This window comes from Lepidochelys kempii, chromosome 7 (genome assembly GCF_965140285.1).
Source record: "Lepidochelys kempii isolate rLepKem1 chromosome 7, rLepKem1.hap1, whole genome shotgun sequence".
Classification (NCBI taxonomy): Eukaryota; Metazoa; Chordata; order Testudines; family Cheloniidae; genus Lepidochelys; species Lepidochelys kempii.
In genome coordinates, this window is record NC_136386.1 from 72,373,535 (window position 1) to 72,394,855 (window position 21,321).

A 21,321-nucleotide genomic window follows, 5' to 3' on the forward strand; every position below is an offset into this window, starting at 1 on the left:
GAAAAGATTTACATTTACTTGGTTCTGCTTATTCTGGGATGCTGCCTTATCTCAGGTTCTTAATTCAGACTTTCTTCCCAATGTCATTTAACTTCACTGAGAGTCTGTAGCGAGGCAAGGACTCACTGGTGCAGCGCCTCCTGCTGGTTGTCCTGGGAATTAGCTCTTTTCAGCCTTCGGAGGACCCTCTGCAGGCTGGTGACTCGCCTGCCACTGGCCCCGTGTCCCTCACGAACCCCAGTGCCCTTTACCTCAGGATCCTGTCCCCAGCAGTACCCCCACACTCTGTCTCCCCTCCCAGGGGAACCCCAACCCTCTAAACCCACCTTGCCTCAGTGGCTACTGCCAGTCATCATCTAGCCACCGCTCACTGGGGCAGACTGCAGTGTAATGGCCACTCACAATTGACAAGGGGTTAGGACCAGCTGCCTCAGCCTATTCCCAGGCTGCCCCTCCACAGCCCAGTACCTTTCTGGGCCTTTACCAAGGCCTGCGGCCTGGGAGTTTACCAGGCTGGAGCTCTCCAGCTCCCTTTGCCCTTCCCCAGCACTGCTCTGTTTCAGGTACCTTGCTTCCTGGCAGCTAGCCCTTCCCACTCCAGGGCGAGAGTAGACTCCTCCCAGCTTCTGGCCCACAGCCTTCTTATAAGGGCCAACTGTGGCCTGATTGGGGCATGGCCCCAGCTGTGGCTGCTTCCTCCAGTCAGCCTAGCTTTTCCCCAGCTGCAGCCCTCCCCACAGCTGCTTTAACCCCTTCAGGGCCAGAGTGGGGTGACCACCCCGCTACAGGGTCTTACATGGTTTAATAAAAATCAACATCTTGTTGTAATACCTAGAAGTAATTTTTTCAAATGTCTGTCACTCTCAAATCAACCTTCTGTTTGGTGCATGACACAACGACTAAGACTATGAACTAGGCGTGGGATTTTCCTGCTCACATACACATACTTCAGCTAGCTCGATGAAAGCTAATGCAAATATAAATAGCAATGTAGTCACAGCAGCACAGGTAGCGGCAGAGGACCAGCGTAGTCACACCGAATTCATACCCACTGGTTTTAGGTGATTATGTACTTGGCATGACCAGCTCAATGAGAATAAGTGAAAGTATGTGTATGCGAGCAGGGGAATCACACTCCTAGCTTGGAGTGTAGACATAGCCTATGTCAGTTTTTATTTACAGTAACATACCACAGAAAATACTGATCTGTAATTAATCTCTTTTGCACAAGTACTATATTTTCTAATATGGCTACTTTAAGCAACTACAAACTAGATATCCAGCTACAATTTGGTGACCATGGAGAGAGAATATATATAGCCACCTCTGTCAAGTCAAACATGCTCTCTAAAAATACCCCTAAAATTCACTAATGGTACAGATAGGTACTGGGAAACTGAGTATTTTCATTCCATGTTACCAGAATACTCTCTAATCCTTAAATGCTGCCAGAATTCCAGCTCTTCACAGCAATATACAACATATACAAGTTTTCTGGGCCAAAACAGTCTGATGCTATGTGTACTCCATTTAAAGAAACCCCTGAGGACTAAAGCATATAACCCCCTAGAACTAAAACAGGCATTGTGTGTGTAATTCCCTGTGCACTGGGAATCTGTTTGCTCATTATTTCTGGCACTACTGTGTTCTAACCAACTAACAAAGTGCTGTTAGCTATAGATAAAGAAAATATCTTCTGGCTGTGTGCCACTTGAAGGAAACACTATTACATATTCATCCTCCATAAAGAAAGTAGAAGGAGGGGAGGAAAAGGGTAGATATCTGGGATAAAAACATGGAAAGAGGAAGAAAAGAAATAGCATTGTGACCCTTGAAATTCAAGAGAGAGACATGATTAGAAAGAATAGTAAACTTTTAATACAATCTCCCTTAGTTGACAATATTTTTTCTGGGCCATTGTAATCATAGCCCAGAAGGAATATGGTTTATTTTTATTATTTATTTATTTGAGTTTTTAAAATACAACTGTAGGCACCCATTCAGTGCTCTGGGCTCTTAGTCCTTAAATTAAAAATCTAAAACAAACATTTATATATAAACACCGTAATAGCCACGTCAGCCCATGCCATGTACAGCCTAAGTCAATGGGGGGAAATATGAGCTTTATAACATGCTGGAAGGTTACTAAACCTGGGCATGGGCAGATCATGGTTGCATTTCATAAATAAAGATTAAACATTGAAAAGGAAAAAAAAAATCTAGCCCAGGCTGTCAAAATATTTTATAATTCTAGGGATAATGATGTATTTGTTGAGCTAACTGTTTTAATACCTTATCAGCTTCTTGTGCTGCTACTGAATCAAAATCAGATGCTATTTCATGTTAGACATTTCCCTTGCTTTGTGAGACACCAGAAGAAACACAAACAAATGTACTATGAGATATTATCTTATTCCTAATTATGCCCTAAAAATTAGTGAAAGTGTTTAAGATTATGAATATGAATTAGTTAAAAAGAGACCTGTTTAAAGGTCACAGATGATCCATATTAGAACTCTTCATATAACAAAGTACAAACAACATGCAGATTATAAAAATTTGACTCGCAAAAAAGGTTCAAGGAGCAATTCTGTTTCTGAAACCACCAATCATGCTGAATTTACAACACTCTCATGCAAACAGATTTAAATAACCTTCTGAAGAAGTCATGGGGGATATGATTCAGTGGGCTAAGGAGAAAAATGTTATTTGATCTCAATCACGAATATTAACTATTTTAAATTGAACCAATTTTCACATTTCATGCTCTTACAAAAATACAGAAATAGAGGAGAACAACATGTTTTGTTAAAAAATTGTATCTCATTCATTTAGATGAGATGTCTCTCTGGTGAAGCAGGGGAAAGAGACTTCTCTTGTTAGCATGCACTAAGTAGTGTTACAACACGCAACTTGGAATTGCTATTAAGATGTGCATATGTTTTACTAGAACACCAAAGACCAGAATGTCAATGTGAAAACATTAGATACAACTACTCTTTAAAAAAGTTATGGGTTCAAGGTCCACATAAAGGCTCAGTCTCAGGAACTGATATACAATGCAACTCTAGGAGATTGTCACACCATCATTGTGCCAGCCTTGGGTGAGAGGTTACACAGATGTCCTTTAGGCTCATCTTGAAAAGAGAAAGTTAAAAATTTCCATGGCAGGGGCACCTTATTTTATTTATATCGTGAATCTACCATATTTCTTTCATGCTCTTACAAAAAGTTGAAAAACAAATATAAAAAAAATTTCCTCTGATAAAATGTCAACATTATTAAAAGAAATCTCTCCCTGCTGAACAAAACCAAACCTTTTTCATTTAATTCATGCTAATAAGAAAAGACTGAGTAAACAGATAAACTTTGCAATGTGCCCTGAAAGTCATAATATTTGGCCTGGGTTACAGCAAAGGTGAGAAGCAAATTCCAGAGTTAAGGGCCTCTTCCGAAAAATCCCCTACTAACAATTCTGATATATACAAATTGAAGGTCTAGGGAACTGTACAAGAACAAAATGAGCATTATTAACATCTTACAGAAGCAATCTCCTCCCATGTGCTCCAGACCTATTGCAGGACTGGTCATGTGCACACTTGTTTTCTTCTGTATCTACAGTAGGTAGGTAGGCTTGGCTTTATTATAAGGTAGGCTGACTGACTGATGGCTACTTCATATGGATTTTAACTTATGCAGCTGGTAATTTATGTATTTTTCTCAAAAGGTTTAGACTAGTTTGGGTTCGGTATTCTTGTTATGCCTTCTGTTAAAGAAATAATGCCAAATCCTTATCTGTATTTGTAACAGGGCAGCACCCACCTTCCGCAAGCGCCCCCTTCTGGTCGGGTATGTCTGCAATCTTTCAGTTTATGGTGACTCCTGTTAGTGGTTTCTCAGGCGGTTTTTCAGTGACTCAGCCCTCCGGCCGAGTCACACACACTGTCTGTAGGTGAAACAGAACAAACCCCTTCCAGGGTATACAGTGTTTACCTTGTCCTGGCACTGGTATGGGAGCTGTAACCCCAGGGATTCCTCCCTGAAGACATGGTCTTCTTGCAGCCCTCCCTGAGCTCAGTCCTTACTCAGTCTCAGCAGCCAGCCAGGAGGTCCTTCTTAGTTCCCCCAGTCCCTGTCGGCAATTCTCTTGGGCTCAGTTCCAGCAGCCAGCCAAGACTTTTCTCAGCTCCCCCAGTCCCTTCCAGCATTGTCTTGGGCTCAGTCCCAGCAGTCAGCCAGGAGGTCCTTCTTAGTTCCCCCAGTCCCTGTCGGCAATTCTCTTGGGCTCAGTTCCAGCAGCCAGCCAAGACTTTTCTCAGCTCCCCCAGTCCCTTCCAGCATTGTCTTGGGCTCAGTCCCAGCAGTCAGCCAGGAGCTCCTTCTTAGCTCCCCTAGTCCCTGCCCACCCGCAGCTGTCCATGGTCCTGTTGCTCTTTCAGCCAGCCAGGAACACAGTCGTCTCTCCTCCAGCTCCAGACAGCAACTGACTACTGCTCTGTTCTGCAGCTGCTTCTTTTATGGCCCTGCTGGGCCCTGATTTGCTGCTCCCTGAAGCCTCTCTCATTGGCTTCTTCCCTTCAACAACTCTAGGCCACTGGAAGGACTTCTCTTCTGCTTCTTTCTGGGATAGTGTGTGGCTGGACCCTGAGGCCTCCAGCAGGCTGTCACAGTGTTGCATAAAGAAGAGAAGGTACAGATGATGTCCTACTACTTCAGCACCCAAGCAGCAGGGTACTGTTCTACCATTCTCTTGAGCGCTGCGGGAGGGACCTACCTAATTGCAGGTGCTGGCACACTACAGTTCTAGGGAGTACAGTCTGAAAGTTTGGGACTGGCTAGACTCTCTAGCTCCCTCTAGCCATATGTTATACTGTGCAGTGTCTATTCCCCACTTATGTAGTTCACAGTAGTAGGCAGGACTGTACCCATGTATGTTCACATTGTATAGTCCATGACTAATTCTGGTTGTATGCTTTCTTTGGGGAAGGGGATCATGTTGTCATCTATGATAATTTAATACAGTCCTAAGCATGCTGTCAGCACTCAGAAAACAACAAAACAGTAATTACTAATAATACTCTAATAATACAAAAACTAATGCCCTGGTATTTTTGAGTAGGGGGTAATTCCAAGGACCAAGCCAATATTACCTTATTCAATAAAAGGGACTCCTATGTTAATTGCTGTGTGAGCTAGTACAGAGTGAGAAATGACTGCTTTATTTGCTGGTACTCAATCACCACACTCCCTGTTCTATCCCATTATAAAGCAAGTTAGGATAACTTAGGAAAATAAGGAGTTATATGTAAAAGCAAATTATATGCCAGACTTTATGCTCATTGCCTCAGAATTCGCCTGTACTACATGCATGCTATGCTTAATCCACTCTGCAAACAAGTTAAAGGTAAATATGTGTTTGAAATAATAAATTCTTTAAAACAAATAACGATTTCTACATTTAATAATTATGTTGTTAAATCAAACGATGAGGCTTACGTTTGCTTGAACCTGTTATAAATGCAAGTGTTTGCACAGCCTATCTCATGCTGCCACCTGCTGGTCATTATTGGAGGTATGCAATCAATTGGAAAGATGCAGGGTTTTTTGCCTTTTGTCCCCCTTAGTTTAAATTAGATGGCGTATCTCATTCTAGGATGAAGCTCTGCTTTCACCAAATTTGAAAGCTAGGAGGAAGCATGGATGGTCAAATGGATTTCTTGGGTTCTCACATAAGCACTAGAACCAGGATCCTCCTTGATCCCAGTCCAGCGTTACAGTAACCCCCAAACATCACTACTATCCCCTCATCACATTAAATGGGAGTCAACAAATTATGATGGCTTATTTAAAGATGGAATATAACCTTTAAGTAATGATAAAAAATAATATAACACATAAGGATACTTTGCATTCTGTAAATTTTTCCATCCAAAGTACTTTACAAACACAAATGTAGTAAACCTGATATTGTTTTTGAAGAAGATAAGTATTAGCACCTCATTTTGCTGGTAGGGAAGCTAAGGCAAAATGAAGTTACAGGACTCGCCCTATGTCACACAAAAAGTCAGTGGCAAGGCCAGGAACAGAACTGCCTTCTGAGTCCCAGAAATGTGCTCTGACCACCAAAAATTGCTATTTCTGAAAGAGCACACATACAGTATAGTAAAGAATAAAACACATTCCCATTCACAATGTTAATGTATGTGAAGCCAAATTTACATGAAATTTATTATGGTTATTCAATATATTTTAAATCTCTCTTTAATGCTAAACGTTGGTTTTACTAGTCTTAGTTTTCTTATTTGATTTACCTGTAGAACTTTCTCACTTTGTTAAATGGTAAGCAGCTAAGGCATTGCTTGTAGATCTTGTTCTCATCTGTCTGTAGTTCCAACCCACATTTTGCACAACCTGAATAGATGATCATAGGAAGAGAAGCCAAAATACATTCTAATGAAGTGTCAGCATCTAAGATGAGTTGCCTGTACTGGGGAGTAGCAATGGTAAACTTCAAGTCTAAGACATGGGCTTTCAATTGAATCACTCCTACAAAAACAAAAGGATTAGATCAAATTTTGTGCCGTTTTAGTATTTTATAATATTATCATAGAAAGCAGTAACAAGAAGATATAGCTCAACTGATTCAAAACACTGCGTATAAAAATAACATAACAATAGCCTGAGATTTACTTTATCTTTTTGGAACTGCATATTGACATGCTTTACAAAGAATGATTTCCTCAGTGATAAAATCATTATGATAAAAAAAAATCTGAAAGTAATGACCTATGTGCTTAAATATTACTGTGATAGATGCCTATATTTTTTTAAAAAACAGACTGAGATCAGACAGGCAATACATAATAATAACTTAGATGTTCTCTGATTATAACAATGCCAGGGATTAGTCAAACATTTCTCACATATAGAGGTGTCTTGGTAAGTAAACCTGGAAACATAAAACTTTCTATGGCAGGTACAACAACAGACAATGGGGAAACAGGATGCTATGATACACCAAAAGTTTATAGCATCAAAGGGCAGTTTGATGGAGGGGAGCAGCAGCAGGACGAGAATTTGTTTTGCCTTTGTTCCACCTGGAGTTCTAGCTCTGTGTGCCCGAGGAGCATGAGCAGTGCAGCTGGAACATTCAGAAAATAAAAGGATAAATGTTAAACAAGTCCTACTGTGTACGTGTAAATGGTGATTTTCCACAGCTTATAACTTAACCAAATCTGGACAGAGTTTCATGGGTACAGCAAAAGACACCTCTCCAACCTCAGGACTATGCCCCTGCCAAATTTTAAGTCTGTGATTCAAACTTTGAAGGCGTTAGATTTGTTCCAAATGGGATTACAAAAAAATATACTAGCAAAACTCCTTATTTTCATTACTTAAGTTCCCAAAAATGGCTGTACTGTTCAAACTGATCAGAATTACAGGCAATGGAAAACAACTGGTTATTGATCTGGATAAAAAAAATATTGAACAGGTGCCTTGTCCAGCCTGTGCACTGAACCAGAGAGGGGTCTTGTGGAAAACACAGTACATAGCAATATAATTAAAAGCTATATCATAATGCATACACACAAGAGTGCACAGGAAACTATAATTCTTTCATTTCCTATCTTCTGAACACTTGACTTTGCATCCTCAACAATGTTCTTCCAGCACAGTTTTGTTGAATGACTATACACAGACATAGGTGTCCATTCTATGCTCCGAGAGAAAAGGTCTCTTTTGTTCTGCTCCAGGGGTTTATATAGTTTTTAAAGTGAAAAGGACCATAATGCATAATAAAGGCCACAAAACCTCATCTAGTAGTTCCTACACCTGCCCCAGTAACTTTTATTGAACTAGTGCATATCTTTTAGACAGATTTCAAACTTGATTTAAAGACTTCATGTGATGGAGAATTTATCACATTCCTTGGTAAACTGTTCCAATGCTTAATTATCCTCACAATAAAAGAAATGTTACAGTGGAGAGTAGATGGCGATACGAACACATTTAATCCAAGCTGTTTTTATTCTGTTCCCCCTCACAGGTCATCTCTATGCCTTCTGAATGAAGGCTGCATTCACACTTTTACTGGGATACTGAACAACTGCTTCCAAGACACACAATTTCAGGCTTACAGCTAGCTGCGTGTGTCTGGTTTTAATCCAATGAAGTGAGCTGTAGCTCACGAAAGCTCATGCTCAAATAAATTGGTTAGTCTCTAAGGTGCCACAAGTACTCCTTTTCTTAATGAAAACACTGTTAACTATCATAAATATAGTCAGCTTTCCTGCTTAGCAATGTGTCTCTCACTTAAATAGGTAGTCAACAAAGAGCTATGGATTACAATCTCACCTGAACATTTTTCCTCCAGGTGTGTTGACAGATTTGTCATTTTCATGAGAGACTTTTCACTTTTTTGAAATTTCTCTTTAAATTCAACTGCCCTTTTATCATCATCAAATAGACACTCACAGGATGACCATGGAGTTGTGTGCAGTTCAATGTCACCTGAAATAGAACTACGCTGGGCAAGCAGATATTTAAATTCCCATATGTGATCTGAAAAATAAAGCAAGAACAAATAAAGACCCAAGAAATTGAGTTAACTTCCATGCTTGTAGAAAGCTGCAAACACCTATGAGATTCCTTAATAAAACAAAATAATGTGCTCAGTGTTGTCTGCTATCGCGATTGTATCATAAGTTTCATGATAGCTGGAATTTTTCTTAAAAACAGTTCTTGGATCAAACTGATTGCACCAGACTCTCAGGTTTCACTAAAAATTTTAAGCTTTTTAGTATTCATGGTTCCATATAAAAATTTGAAAACATGATCCAAATGTACACAAAAAGCAAACCCAGAAAGTAAAATGAACCCCAATTTTATCCTTTTAAAAATCTCATGTTTTTTTAAGGCAATCTAATAACTGGGGGTGGGGTGCTGGCTGATAATACTGTCTGCTTGTCTTTGGCAATGCTGTTGCTCTCTGACATAGGACAGTCATGAGACTATAAAACATTCTTAACTAATGCAGTGAAATAGTATTGTAATAATTTCTTGTAAAATTTCTTTTTCAGAACACCTGGTATTATTAATACTACTATTCCTTAGGCGTTACCTATAAAATAACTAAACATTTTTTTTTATATTTTTGTTTTTTATAAAAAAGTTCCTACCTGTGTTTGGGAAAACAAAGGGAAAAATGTGCTAAATGTTGAAAGGTTTAATTAGGAAAAAAGGACTTAAAACCACTAAGCTAAATTCTCCTCTCCAGTCCACAAAATGGGTCTCTTTAAAGCTATTCTGGTTTCTCTTTATGCCTGGAACTCCTATTGAAAGAAGTTCAGTGCATGTTGGGAGAGTAGAACAGCCATGAAGAAATCAATTGTGGGGGGAGGGAAAGGGGTTTGGTGTGGTGAATTTAGCTGTAAATATGCAACAGCAATCCTTCAACTTACAATAAAGCAACTGCTCAAAGGTGGATTTTTTCTCCCTTTATGACTTGTAAAAAGGGCCCAACTGTCAATACACACTGCTAAACCCAACTGTTGTCCAGAATTAGTTTATTGGCATGTGGTTATGGAGTTGAATCCTGGAACTTGAAGAAGGAAATTACATTAGTAGGAGAATTATAGTGGGTATCACTGATAAGTGTCATTTTGCCATTGTCCAAACATTGATCCATCTTCCCAAAACTCTGTACTTTGTTCAGGACATTTCATTTTACCGATTTGCACAATTACAGATCACACATAGTGTAGTATTTCTGTATTTTAATGCCTTCGTCATTTGCTATCTGCTTCAGGGGTCACTAAACCACATGCCTGTGCATATTCTTGAAACACAATCACTTGATGAAGCTCCATTGCATAACTGAGGCATGAAGTTCAGTACCCTCTAAGCGTTACACTACTTTTCAACCAAAATTTAAATCAATGGGGTGACTATCTTTTTGAGTAGGTATTTCATTCAAATGGGGTTTAAATCTGCTCCTCTATTCTGTGGGAGAAATGCATGCCATCGAGAGAAGAATACAACCCCTACAATGTTAACTGTTTTATGGAGCAGTGCTAGTCACTCCATAGTTGAGGCTGAAGCTCACATTTGAGGGTTATAATGAACTCAATTTTCAACCCTTGACCCAAACTTCTCAAAAGAAACCAACCCATGTGAAATTTCACACATCTCATGCAAGGGAAAGTCTGGAGTGGGGAAAATCAGAAAAGGAGCTTAAAAGTTTTTATATTTCTTTAACAATTTCCTGGCATTGACTTCTCCTAAATTTTTTCAGCTTATCAGATCTTCAAAATGGCTTAGCCTACAAACTTCAGTTATTCACTTGTTTTCTTAGATGAGAAGCACCTATTTTTGGAGAAAGGAGGAAAAAAGTGTCAATATGGGGATTACAATTATATTACCGGTGGTGCTTGTAATGCCACCTATAGTTAAGGTTGCCTGACACTTTCCACTAAAAGACCCTGTTTTCAGTTACTTACAAGATGAAAGCAGGAAGTCAGAGATTAGAAGTAACAGTGGTGGGGGACAGAGGCAGGAGACGGTGATAGGATAGGTAGGGGCAAGAGTCAAAAAGGAGGGTAAGAGTGGAGGGGCAGGAGTTGGGCAGAGGTGAGATAGGAGCAGAAGGCGGCACAGGACAGCTGGGAGGAAAGGAGATGACAGGAGCAGAATTGTGTATGATCACTGCTAGAGCATACTCTCCTACAGATTTTGAAACTGAACGCATTGTTCCTGAATCTCAAAATTCCTTTGCTGTCTAGCAATTAGCTATGAAAACCAGGGGCAAAGTGTCTGTCTCCAGCCCACCCTAATGACTGGTTTACACAGAAGATAACATTCTCTACGGCTACTCATTACACTGTTAGCTCAAGCGGTAGAGGACTACATACACTGTGAATCTAAATGTCCCAACCCTGCTAATGATTCATGTGGGAGGCCAATATGATTCTATAGATGACATTTTTGTTTTTTCAATTTTTAAAGTTTTTTTTAAAAATGAAGGAAGCTACATTAAACAAAATGATGATATCAAAGAATCTTAAGGTTGTAAAGTCATGCAAAAAAATTAAGAATGCCAATCAAGGTTGCCTATGGATGATCACAATCACATACTATTTAGTATGTGAAGACTATGTAGTGTCTCTTTTTGGATGCAATAACATATGAAACATGTGAGAGAGTGTAGTTACCTCAGACTAAGATACACAAGGGGAGTGGGGGTTTTCTTGTCAATTTCATGGCTCCTGCCATGAAACTGACAAGACAGCCGATGTAAGGGACATAGCATCTACACAGGCACTGCGTCCACACTAACTACACCGATATAAGCCTTATGCCTCTCGTGAAGGTGGAGTTATGATGTCGGCAAAGTAGGGCACTTACATTGGCAGGACAAAGGCTGTAGTGTAGACACTGACATAATGAGGTCGACATAAGCTGCCTTTGTCAACCTAACTGTGTAGTGTAGACCGGCCCTCAGGGCTAGTGTACACTTACCAGCGGATTGAGGAGCAGAGATCGATGCATCAGCAGTCAAATTAGCGCGTCTTCACTAGACCTGCTAAATCAACCCCAGATCACTCTCCCGTTGACTCCTGTACTCCACTGGATTGAGAAGAGTAGGGGGAGTCAATGGGAAAGCATCTCCCGTTGACATCGAATAGTGTGGATCCTGTGGTAAGTAGGTCTAAGCTATATCAATTTGAGTTATGCTATTCATGTAACTAAAATTGCATAGCTTAGATCAAATTTCCCCTGTAGTGTAGACAAGGCCTCAGACAAATTATACTGCCCAGAAGTAATACTAAAGACTATGTTCCTCTGGCTGAAGCAAGCCACTTTTTGTTTGCCTTTTCGCTCTTTTTCTGCATCAAGCTGAAGAAAGTCCTGCCTTGTCACTATGAACACTGGGTTAGAGCAGGTTAGTGCAGATTCCGCAATTATGCGGAATTGTATTTTAGGTGTCTTGAAAAAAATATCACATGGATCCTAAACACGACTGCCATATAATTTAATTTCTTTTCAGAAAATCATCTCAAAAGCCGTTTCTAGAGAAAGCAATTTTCATATGTTAAATTGATTTTTTAAAATCACCTTACTATGGTTGAGAAAATACATTACTGGCTCAACAAGCACAGAAGATTGTAAGGCCGCTAAAGTTAATGAGAGACTTTCCACAGACTTCCATGGGCTTTCGATCATATCTGCCATGCTCATGTCACCATTCGCTGCGTGCTTGGTCACTGTAGCCTGGTCTATCTAGCTCTTATAATATCTTTTAATCTATTTGCTTTTATGACCTCATCTGGCAACTTGTCCAGTCCCCAGTGCTACTACTACTACTCTTTGGGGGGAAACAATTCCGTCAGTATTCTCAATTCTCAGATTGTTCTCTATGGTTTTTAATACTCCTCACTAGTGTGAGAATTCGTCTTTTTCAAACTCTTTCATAATAATTTTCTCTGTTGCTTCAGTTAACCCACATTGGCTTTTCTCTAATAGAGAGAGCTTCACTTTTCTTAAAAGCTGGGATCATTCTAGTAGCTCTTGCTGTATTCTTTCCAGGGCAGTATAAAAATAATTGTTGTAATAACTACTACTCTCAGATGTTAATTTTCATGTCTTTCTTTATAGCATGGAAGACATTCATTCAACTTGGCAGCAGAGACTACCGCCTTTTTTTTTTTTAATGGTACATTTATTTCTTTGGTCTCACAAAAGCTTAATTTCTATCAGCAGTAAATTCTCTACTTGTACTAGGATTTTGACATAAACTGCATATTGCTACTTAGTCATGACGAGCTACTTACATATCTTAGTCAGGACTGCAATATTTTGACACTTAACCTTACCTAGTGTGCTCCACAAATTCATTTTTTAGGAACATAAGGAAAAACTTTTTAGTTGTAAAATCTTCATGGGTGAAATCCTGTCCTTAATGGAAGTTAGCCATTGACTTCAATGTGTCCAGGATTTTACCCCATGTTACTAGGCCTGCTCTGCTCTCCAAAGGCTGTTTGACTATAGAAAAGTATTTCATTATTCAAGGCATCATGTTTGGTAATCTCAGCCAGATCAGAGTAATATAGATAACGGAGTCTGACTACCTGATGCTATTACAAAGAAAGTCTATAGAACCAGCACAGTTTTTAGTGGCAGAATATGAGAGTTTTCTTTACAACTTCAGTGACAGATGAAAATAACTGTACCTGTTTGTTAAAAAAAATTTGCTTTTATGCTTCAAGGTAGAGTTATTAATATCGCTAAATATCCTTCTGTCTTTCTAGGGAAGTATGAAAAAAGCTGCAATTCCTCATCCCTACTTATCAGGACTACTATGTAAAGTTTAACCTTCTAGTACACATGGCCATCACATGCCTAGCTGTTTTTGTCTCCTGGCAAGAATGACCATCATGTGCTGTCTTTTTGTGACCCAGCCATGCCAATTAGTTCTTGTGACCTATACACTTGTTTGGCATGACGTGGACTTTTCTTGGCTGTCTTGCTGGGATCAAATGTTCATGGCTTGTCTATCAGTGATGGGTATTTGGACAGTTGAGAAATCAGTCCTTTATCTTGTATTTTAGATACCGTCTTTTAATGATTAAAATATGTGAATTGCTAGATTCATAGAACACTAACTGGAGAATAAATTACAAGCTCTCTGGCACAGTTAAAACAATTATAATAATCCTATCCATGTCTATATGTTATTAAAATTTCCTGTTGTCTTCCATTGAAGGGACCAAACAACAAAGCCTTTATTGTAGTATAATGGCTTATGGCTTGATTATTCGCTGTGACTATTTAACTTGCTGCAGCACATACTGTAGCGTCAAGAAACTTTTCAATGATCTCCCATATTATTTAACAGTTAATACTTCACCTTTCTCAGTTCTATAAGGAACTTACTGGAGTTTTGTCATTGCCTCCAGTGGGTTCAGGATTTCACCTCATGTTACTTTCCCATAAGTTCCTTATTTCTCTTGGACAGTATTCACATGTCCTATTCCCTTCTTATTACAACATACCAAAAATAAAGGTCATGAAGGTTTCATCATCTTAATACTCAACTTCTGCTGGTAGTCTACTCTCTTCCCATTATTATTTTTTGTGTCTTATTGCTTTAGTTCTACCTGCAGCTACTTGAGTTCTGAAAGAGAGTATGTTCTAGACTAGAGGTTAGGGCAAGAGAAGTTGTAGTCAGAATTTCCAGGATCTATTTCCAGCTCAACTACAGATTCACTATGTTACTTGGGCAAGTTTCTTAACCTTTATGTATTTCAGTTTCCCCATCTGTAAAAATGTATATAATATTGCACCTCACTAAAGTGATGTCTTTTTAAAATCTTGCCCCAAACATTTATGGTAATGATCTTGATAGGCACTGAGCACCCTCGGATTGACATCAATGGGATAAGAGAGCATTCAGCATTTCTCAGGATCAAGCTCTAAGTAAAAGCTAGACTAACATCTGTAAAGCCCTGTGAGACTCTGATATATGAAAATATAGATAAAGCATTACAAAATCACTGCTAAACCCTTAAACAGCCATTTAAAACTCTCATTGGTGTTCCAGAATAAGTGGATGAAGCAAGCTGAAGTTTCTGAGCCAACTTGCATGACAAAAGATAGCGTAGAGCTGTGGGAATTGTTAAAACATCTAAAAACCTCAAGTACATTGTCACAATAGGACTGAGGGATATTTACCCATTGAATAAAAATATTTACAAAATGAATGTTTTAACACAATTAACAGCACCATGCAAAACATATTCTCATTCTACCTTTTCTCACTCTTCTCTTGACCTTTACTATGACTGCAGATTACACATATTAATCATTCACCTGGATAATACATACAAAGAGTTTATTTATACTTACCCTTTTTCCTTTGAAGTTGAGGACACCAGGCTGCCCCTGCTCCCCATAATACCATCAGATGGTGCTGATCTCGGATCTGTTCCACTGTTAGAATAATTTTTCTTTGCTTTTCTCCTTTGTAACTGTATACAGACTCTGAAAAGGTTTTAAATGATATCACTGTGATTTTACAAAAAAACGTATTGAAAATTTACATGAAAATACCTGTGAACCCACAGCGCCAGTTAGGGACGAGTGAGGAGGGGCAGCAAATATTTCCCCTCACTCCCACATTTTTGCACTTGCTCAAGTTCCATAAGTCAGAGCCATGGGGGGTGGGGGATACAGCCTGACCACTTTTAAGCAGTGGTCCCATACTATATCATTGCACATAGAGCATTGCTTCAGCTTTTTGGTCACAATGGCACTGAAACTGGACCTAACTCTGTTCAGATGGAGTTGCAACCAGGCCAAATTTCAGTGAGAGGCATTGTGACCAGATGGAGGGGTGGCCGGGCCAAATGGTGTTGCGACCTGGAATGCGGCAAGTCTGTTCCTGCAGCACAGTGCACAGGAGTTTGTCAAGAAGTCAACTTGTGGCGACACTGGCTCAAGCACTGGGTGGGTCAGAGAAATAGGAGACTTCCGTTGAGAACAGGGGAGATGCACTTTTGAAAATAGCGCCACTATTAATGGTGCTTTAGTGGTAGGTGCCGAGTACTGGGACTTTTTAAAATCTTGCCCCAAACATTTATGGCAATGATCTTGACAGGCACGGAGCGCCCCTTGGATTGACGTCAGTGGGATAAGAGGGCATTCAGCAGGTCTCAGGATGAAGCTCTAAGTCAAAGCTAGAAAAAAAATGCCATAATATTTTAACCGCTTTCTCAAAGAGAAATATTTTTCTACTACTATTCACTCAAAACAAGAATTATTGCAGTGTGTACAAACAGACTAAAAGGGATAACAGTGGTAAATCTTGAATTTATTAATTATAAGAGTCCTATTCATCTCTTAATTCTTGAAGTCACTTAGAGTCACAGAGTTTAAGGCCAGAAGGGATCACCAGATCATGATATCACAGATCATCAACACCAACCAGCACCCACATATTAAACCCAATGACCAAAATATTACAGTCCACAGAAGACTAAACTATTATGTGCCACAGGAAGAGAATAGGAAGGACCAAGGAGCACCAGTGCCAGAGGCCACCGTAATGGCAGTGCACTGATTAAGTGAAATATACCCAGATAATCCTGGCAAATGACCAGCCCGCCCGCCCCAACACAGAGCGCAGAGGAAGGCCAGAAACCCTCAATGTCACTGTCAGTCTGACCTGGGGGAAAATTCCTTCCCAACCCCTTATATGGCAATCAGATGCTGAGCATCTGAGCAAAAACCAGGCACTGAAGCACATAAGGGTGAGAATGTCTGGTTACATATCAGAGCACGCGTCCCACCTATTCCAGTGGCCCATTTCCATCTCTAATACTTCAGATTAAAGAGAACAAAACAAAAACAAAAAAACAAAATATACTGGAGGAAGGGGGCTGGGGAACCCTGCAGGTGGCTGGCTGAAGCCCTGAAGCATGGGCTTTTAGGAACAGAAGACAAACTGGAAGTGAGCCCCAGGGCTGTCACTGCCCCCAGCCACCACAAAACAAACTAGTCATACAATCACACTCAGAAATTCGTCCAGCTCTCTCAAAACGCAAGTTGCTTTCCCCCACAACTCCTATGGGAGGCTCTTCCAGAACCTCAATCCTGATAGTTCTCCTTCTAATTTCCAGACTGAATTTGTTCATAGCCAGTTTAAACCCATTTGTTCTTGTGTCAACACTGTCCTTTAGCTAAAATAGATCTTCACCCTCCCTCCCTGCTGTTTACTCCCCTTCTTTCTGCTAGGCTGAACAAGCCAAACTCATCTAGTATCCTCTCATATGATAGGCCTTCCATTCCCCTAATCATCCTAATAGCGCTTCTCAGCGCTATTCAAGTTTGAATTCATTTTTCTTGAACATGGACAACCAGAATTGTACAGAGTATTCAAAATGAGGTCTTACCAGTGCCTTATACAAAATTTTTATTAATATTTCTCTCTCTCTACTGGAAACACCTTGCCTGATACATCCTAGGTCCGCATTTACCATTTTTGCGGCTGCACCATATTGCTGGCTCAGTCATTCTGTGATCAACCGATACACACAATTATCCTCCATCACTTCCAGATGATCAGCCTACACTTGTATCAGAAATTCTTATTATTAGACCCTAACTGCATGACATTGCACTTTGTACTATTGACTTTCATCCCATTACAGCCACTTCAGTCTTCAAGGTCATCCAGATATTCCTGTATAATATTCTGATCCTCCTCTGTTTTGATGATCACTCCGAACTTTGTATCATCAGTAAATTTCATTAGTACATTCCTATTTTTTATATCAAGGTCACTGATAAAATACTGAGTAAGACTGGGCACTAGACTGATCCTTGGCGAGCTCTACTAGTAATCTCCCTCCAATCCAATAGTTCACCTTTTACCACAACCTGTTGCCTTCTCCCCTTTAGCCAGTTCCTTATCCATCCTACAATTCTTGTACTAATTCCCACCTTCTCTGATTTAACTAATAATTTCTCATACGGCACTGGGTCAAGAGCTTTACAGAAGTCCAAGTACATTATTAGATCTACTGCATTTCCCTTTTTTTAAAAAAATCAGTTGTTTTCTCAAAGGAAAAGAGCCAATGGTTCTGGCATTACCTACCTATGATTATATCTCCTTTACCATTTACCTCCATTAATTTAATTATCCTTTCCCCTCACAATTTGTTCTAAAGTCTTGCATACTACCTAGCTCAAACTAACAGATCTGTAAGTGCTGGGATCACTTTCCCCCCACTCCTTTTCTTAAATATAGGTATGATGTTAGCTATTCCCCAGTCATATGATACTACCTCCCAACAGAGAGAATTATTAAAAATCCTTGCTATGAGACTAGCAATCTCATGTGCCAGTTCTTTCAGTATTCTGGGATAGTTTAGGGCTTTAAACCTACATTCAGTGTTTCTCACAAATACTTAACATAGTTCTCCAATAGCAAATTCTGGTCAAAATATAACTGTTGAGATGTATGTACAGTATATGCAAGCATACATCATGGAGAATTGCACCTTTAGACAGTTCAGTCTGTAGGAGAATAAAGACAATATTGACAGTTACAGATAACAGTGTGGGGAAGTAGAAGATACAGGTAAAAGGGAGACTATTACTGCTTTCACTGAAGGAAGGAGCCAGCTCATGCCAGTGATCCCAGTCTAGGACCACTTAGAGAAACCAAAGGCTATCTTCTCTGCTCTAGGCAAAAAGCTATCAGCTTCCCTCCCCCTCTGTCAAGTCATGCTCACACTTGACCCCGTTATGTCTTGCTCAGGTCACCCAGTACTGTGAGCCACTGCGTTACTGCTCTGTCTCAGCAAGAGTGAGCTTTGTTTCTGCTAAGCTATGTGTTAGCTCCCTGTCACACCGGCTGGTCAGCAAACTCCTTGGGACTCTACCAGTCCAAATACTGCCTTGCAGGTAACAATCAGTGAACACCATTTTCCAGGTTCCCTGGAGACAGCTTCTTGCAATGTCCACTAGACTTTCATCGAAGTTATTAAGATCTCTGTCTCCAAAGAGACAGAGCACAGAAAGCCTATCAGAAGACTTACACTTCAATGCACACAGCACTTACATAGCACTGAGATGGCTTTGTAATGAAACAGGAATAAGTTTAACAACAAAAAACACAGGTTTGAGTGATTGTTGTACCAATAAATTAAAAACCAGCAGGATCTTATTAAAGGGGAAAAGGCAAAATACCACATTTATTGTGAATACAGAAAGAATCATAGTAAGCAGTTAGTTATAGTTATAACATTCCATTCAATCTCATATTTATTCACACATTCATTCATACACACACAAACACACACACACAGGTTCTGCAAGGTTGTTATCATAGTTACCAGCCTTAGAGTTGCTCATGCCAAGCCACTGGCCAGGTGGCCTGGACATGAGGAGGGAGAAGGGCCTTGTCAGATGCTCATCTGATGCTCCTGGAAGTTGGTTTGCAGAATCAGACCCCCCCCAAGTTATCACTTTCTAGAGTCCATTTTTATAGGAATTTCTTCCTATGCCAGTCTATGGGAATTGCTTCATCATGCTGTTGCTGAATCAATCAGCAGATGGCACATTCCTGACGACTCCGTGTTGCTAGATGTTATCTTGTTCTTTGGTTCTCCATTCTTGAGGCTGTTGGGTGGATTCCAGTCTGCACTCCGGGGGTCCTCTGGTTATTTCCACTTGACGCCTTCTTCAGCCGATGGACACTGGATTCTTAGGCTGGCACCTCCCTGATCATTCAGTTATTATCCATACCAAACATCCATCCACATACATCCTCTATCTCTATTTTAATCACAATTGTTAACAAAGCAAGATGAAGACAACAAAAGGGCGGGGAGTCTCTAGGTGCTGTTTCTATTGTTACAAAGTATTGCTTTGAGTCTCTCTCTGTGTGAGTAGCAGTTGTTATGAAGAATTGCTTTGAGAACAGACTCTGTCTTAGAATGTACTAACACAATTAGCAGCTTGCAAGTTTCACACATAGAGGGAGAGAAACAGTACCAAAAACCAAGAGACCTCTTAATTAGTAATACCCTGGAATTTAAACTATGGGGAATCAAATTCATTTGTGATTTTACTACAGAACTTCTTTAATATGATCCAACATGATTTCAAGTAAAAGTGAAAAAGATTGAAAAGGTTACAAACAAAAGATGCTTTCGAGTGACTAAAACTTAACTTCAGCAAGTTACAATCCTTGTCCAAGCAGGTTTCTCACCTATAGTCAATTTCCAGAGACTTCAACCCCCTTAGCTGAAAGATCCACCTTTCTCAGATTTCAAGAGCTCTGGCCTCTTGTGTTTCTCTAGTGATGACGACAAAATGGCTTTCTGTTTCTGCTTATAATTTCCATAATTTCACTGTCTCTGTTTCAAGAGCCAGGACGGCTTCCTGAAGGTGCACCTTCCATCCCCCATCATGATCATTAAGTGGTCATCTCACCTACTTGCAGTTTGATGGCTTTGTTTCCCATCTATGTAAATGTACTTCCATTGTTTCTGGTTGCATCTTGCTCAATTTACATTGAAAAGACAATCAAGCAGACAAAACAACATTCTTTTGTCTATGACAGACTGGGCTTATACACTGCCAGCCAAACTCCTTTATAAGACTGTTTCAAGCACACATCTATAATTCGTTATATACCACCTGTACATATGTAATGCAGTAATATTAATGACCAGCATGTTACCAATTTGCATATGATACCTTACATGACACCTTTTAGATACAGATTATGACAACAATGAGTTTGGGCAATGAGTGTGTCAGGCCTGATGTGAGTTATGGTATGATGAGCCTTCTGCCAGTTGGCATCGATGGGCTCCTGGGGTCATACCCCCTTCCCAGTCAACCAGCAGTTTTCAGGTTCTCCCCCCGGCTACCCCAACAATCAGCTGTTGGAGATTTCATGCTGAATTGAAGTCAGAGGGGAAAACAATTTTCATTGGTACAACAATCATCTTTTGTGCTGGAACACAGTTCTGACTGAAAGCAAAGCCTGGCCTCTCTGGGGTGACCAGAGCAGAATATGGAGGTATGGGGTGGGAAAGAGCAAACATCATCTAAAATTTAAGTGCTGATTTTTAAGAAGTTAGAAAAAAATTCTCTAAAATTTACTGTCAGTTAAAAATGCTGATTTGTGGAGCAGGATTTAACTACCTTTTAGCATATTGGCAAGGTATCTGGGCTTGCAACATAATCATGAACTTGAGTCACTTAAGGTCTAACAAGTCCACTTACCTGTTAGTAGAGTGATGCTGACAAGTTTTAGTACCGAATGCACCAATGTATCTGGCTGAAGTTGGTCTAGCTGGACATGCTGTATGCTATCCAACTTCTGCGGTTGTCTGTGTGGGAGATCTTTCAAGTAGGCAAATTTTGAAGACACATATGCCAATAAATCTTGGAGACCATCAACATCTACAACATGGGAAACTTAAAAAAAGAAGAGAAAAAAAAAGAAAATCATCTGACCCTTCTCTTTTTTTGGCCAAGAAATGTATTATAATCTGATTAGTGAGTGTTTGAATTGAAAAAATAATTCTGAACAAGGACAGCACCTGGAAGTATCATCATAAACAGTTTATCATTTGATTCAGACTTGACATTCAAATTTTTTTTGCCATTTTAAAAAAAAACAAACTAACCATACTTTATTATTTGACAGAATTTCAGCACAACATGTGTGTTGCTTTAAATGCACCCAAAATTAGTAACAAACAAAAATAGCTCTTACATTGGTACAGAATCATATAAAGTGGT

The 21,321-nt window shown here is 39.8% G+C and overlaps 1 protein-coding gene across 9 annotated transcripts in view; it reads right to left on the bottom strand.

Annotated features, from left to right (window-relative positions):
* SHLD2 (shieldin complex subunit 2) overlaps nucleotides 1–21,321 on the bottom strand; it is a 75,959-nt gene that overhangs the window by 7,506 nt on the left and 47,132 nt on the right. For all 9 annotated transcript variants that reach the window (XM_073353340.2, XM_073353335.2, XM_073353339.2 and 6 more), the window contains 4 exons: nucleotides 20,800–20,994; nucleotides 14,905–15,039; nucleotides 8,356–8,562; nucleotides 6,312–6,546 (listed from right to left, as the gene is read on the bottom strand). In XM_073353340.2, coding sequence (XP_073209441.1) covers nucleotides 6,312–6,546; nucleotides 8,356–8,562; nucleotides 14,905–15,039; nucleotides 20,800–20,994 — 772 coding nt within the window. The remainder of the gene's footprint in view (nucleotides 1–6,311; nucleotides 6,547–8,355; nucleotides 8,563–14,904; nucleotides 15,040–20,799; nucleotides 20,995–21,321) is intronic.